General features: G+C 38.1%; 2 protein-coding genes across 2 annotated transcripts in view; one reads left to right on the forward strand and one right to left on the reverse strand.

The window, feature by feature from the left end:
- pvalb7 (parvalbumin 7) overlaps positions 1-156 on the forward strand; it is a gene marked incomplete at its 5' end in the record, with an annotated part of 2,208 nt that extends 2,052 nt beyond the window's left edge. The window contains one exon of the mRNA XM_079278122.1: positions 1-156. This exon is cut by the window's left edge and continues 148 nt beyond it.
- A 1,494-nt stretch (positions 157-1,650) lies between these two features.
- baiap2l2b (BAR/IMD domain containing adaptor protein 2 like 2b) overlaps positions 1,651-2,500 on the reverse strand; it is a gene marked incomplete at both ends in the record, with an annotated part of 12,965 nt that continues 12,115 nt past the window's right edge. The window contains one exon of the mRNA XM_079279365.1: positions 1,651-1,726. Coding sequence (XP_079135491.1) covers positions 1,651-1,726 — 76 coding nt within the window. The remainder of the gene's footprint in view (positions 1,727-2,500) is intronic.

Consider the following 2,500-nt stretch of genomic DNA (forward strand, 5'->3'; position numbering starts at 1 on the left):
CCCGGCTCTCTCTGAACCACCACAGCAAAAGAGTTTAACGTGAGGAAGAAGCACTTTTCAGTTTTTATATATCGATAAATATAAAAATCTATTGAATCGCACACGCTGTCTGGGTTTCAGGATGACGGTAGTTTGTGGTACTAACAGGTGGTGCTAGTGCTGTAGATGGTGTGTAGATGTATTGAAGTTTTACTTCTAGATGTTCACATATCAGTGCACTTTCCTCCCACTCCTCCTCTTCCTCATCCACCTTCCCTCACCTCCTCACCTCGCCTCCTCTCCTCACCTCCTCCACACTCCCTGCCTCTGATCAGATGATGTAGTAAATAACATGATATATATAAATATATATATAAGGAGAGCTGAGAAGAGAGAAAAGCTCTGAGTAAGAAATGATGATAATAAAAAGAATACTTGAGTAATAACTGTCTCTTTACTTATTGTTACTCACAGAGGACACAACACGTTAAACTCACAAAACATAACATCACAAATCCTCACAGTATCATGTTCTGATTCAACATATCAACGTTCTGATTCCAGGACACACTAATTCATCAAATGAGCAAAGAGAGAAAACACTTTACAGCTGAGGAGAATGAATACATACATATAAATATGTAGCTGGAGCTAGGTAGTGTTAGCTTAGCATAAAGACTCTGTTAGTCCCATATTTAAGCGACTTAAGTGAAACGCGAAGTCAACGTTGCCGTTTTGTCACATAACTTGCGTACTTAAGCAACGGCACTTCTGGGGTTATTTTAGCTCAAACCACGATATTTTCCAAACTCTAACTAAGTAGTTTAGTTGTCTAAACCTAACTACGTAGTTTAGTTGTCTAAACCTAACTAAGTAGTGTTGTTGTCTAAACCTAACTAAGTAGTTTAGTTGTCTAAACCTAAGTAGTTTAGTTGTCTAAACCTAAGTAGTTTAGTTGTCTAAACCTAAGTAGTTTAGTTGTCTAAACCTAACTAAGTAGTGTTGTTGTCTAAACCTAAATAAGTAGTTTAGTTGTCTAAACCTAAGTAGTTTAGTTGTCTAAACCTAACTAAGTAGTGTTGTTGTCTCAACCTAACTAAGTAGTTTAGTTGTCTCAACCTAACTAAGTAGTTTAGTTGTCTCAACCTAACTAAGTCGTTTAGTTGTCTCAACCTAACTAGGTAGTTTAGTTGTCTAAACCTAACTAAGCAGTGTTGTTGTCTAAACCTAACTTATTTTATAAGACTGTATTGATGCAATAAGCAGAAATTGATGTGTTGCTGGACTTTAATGGGACAACTATTTGTACCAACTACTAAATAGGAGTAAGATTTTGTAAGACATCATATGAATCGTTGTTTGAGGGCAAGTTATTTAAATACATGGCTCATACAGACTTCATATTCAGCAGACAGGTTAGCGTATTTCCCAAAGCATCTCATTATTCCTTCTTTATTTAGATTTTTACTGTGACAGACAAACAGAGCTACACTGTACAAAGAGTTAATGAAACAACAACTTCAAAAGTGCACAGTTGTGATATTAAACTATTCAACTTTTGTTTTTGGTACAAGAAAAAAACCTTATCTAACGCTGTACAAAAATAAACCAAACTCAGCAAACCTTCCTTCAGCTTCAACTCTCCTGAAACATAAATGTATTTCCTCCGGATCAGAGGATGTGAGGAGACGATCTGTCGTTGGTCGTCGTGGGGCGGAGCTTCACGGTGGCGAACGGGTTCGTGCCTCTGAAACAAGAGGAGGAAGAACAACATCACACACACACACACACACACAACCACACACACACACACAACCACACACACACACTGAAACTGACACCAGACTCCACCAGAACAGAACATTTTGACTGAATACTCTTCAGATAATCTCCTTTTGTTTATTCAACAAAAATGTGACGATGCGGAGTTGGTTTAAAAAACTTTAGTTGGAATTAGTGTTGAACTTTTTACTGGATTTGATCCTCAGAAGTAGAAATGCCCCAAAATAACGAGACAAAACAGTAGAATTCAAAAAGCACAAATGCATAGTGACAAGCAGAAAGCTGATGTGACCTGAGCTTCAATGAGCAGAATAAGTAATCTAACGAGAGGCAAATCTCCTTCATTCAATCAGCATAATAACCTGCATCAGTGTTTTACAGCAGAGAAAGCTTCAGCATGAGCTTTTTATGACCTGATGATCATGAAATGATAATAATCTAAAGTGAGAGTCCCTCACACACATCAACTTTAATAAGAACAGCTGACTTCAGGCTGCAATAAACCGCTTTGATAATCACAGCGCCACCTGGTGGACAGATGCAACATTGCATCATTTCGACACAAAAACACTTCAGAATCCTCTGAAACCAAAGTGTCCGTTTAAATCCCATCGAACTGCTACGAAGCACAAACCTACGACTGCTGATTCTGCTGATTCATTCCCACGTACTGAATGAATTCAGATCGTTTCACGACAAGAGACGATACGACAAGCTGAAGAGATGAACGTGTTTAACG

Source organism: Melanostigma gelatinosum (assembly GCF_949748355.1).
Source record: "Melanostigma gelatinosum genome assembly, chromosome: 11".
NCBI lineage: Eukaryota > Metazoa > Chordata > Actinopteri > Perciformes > Zoarcidae > Melanostigma > Melanostigma gelatinosum.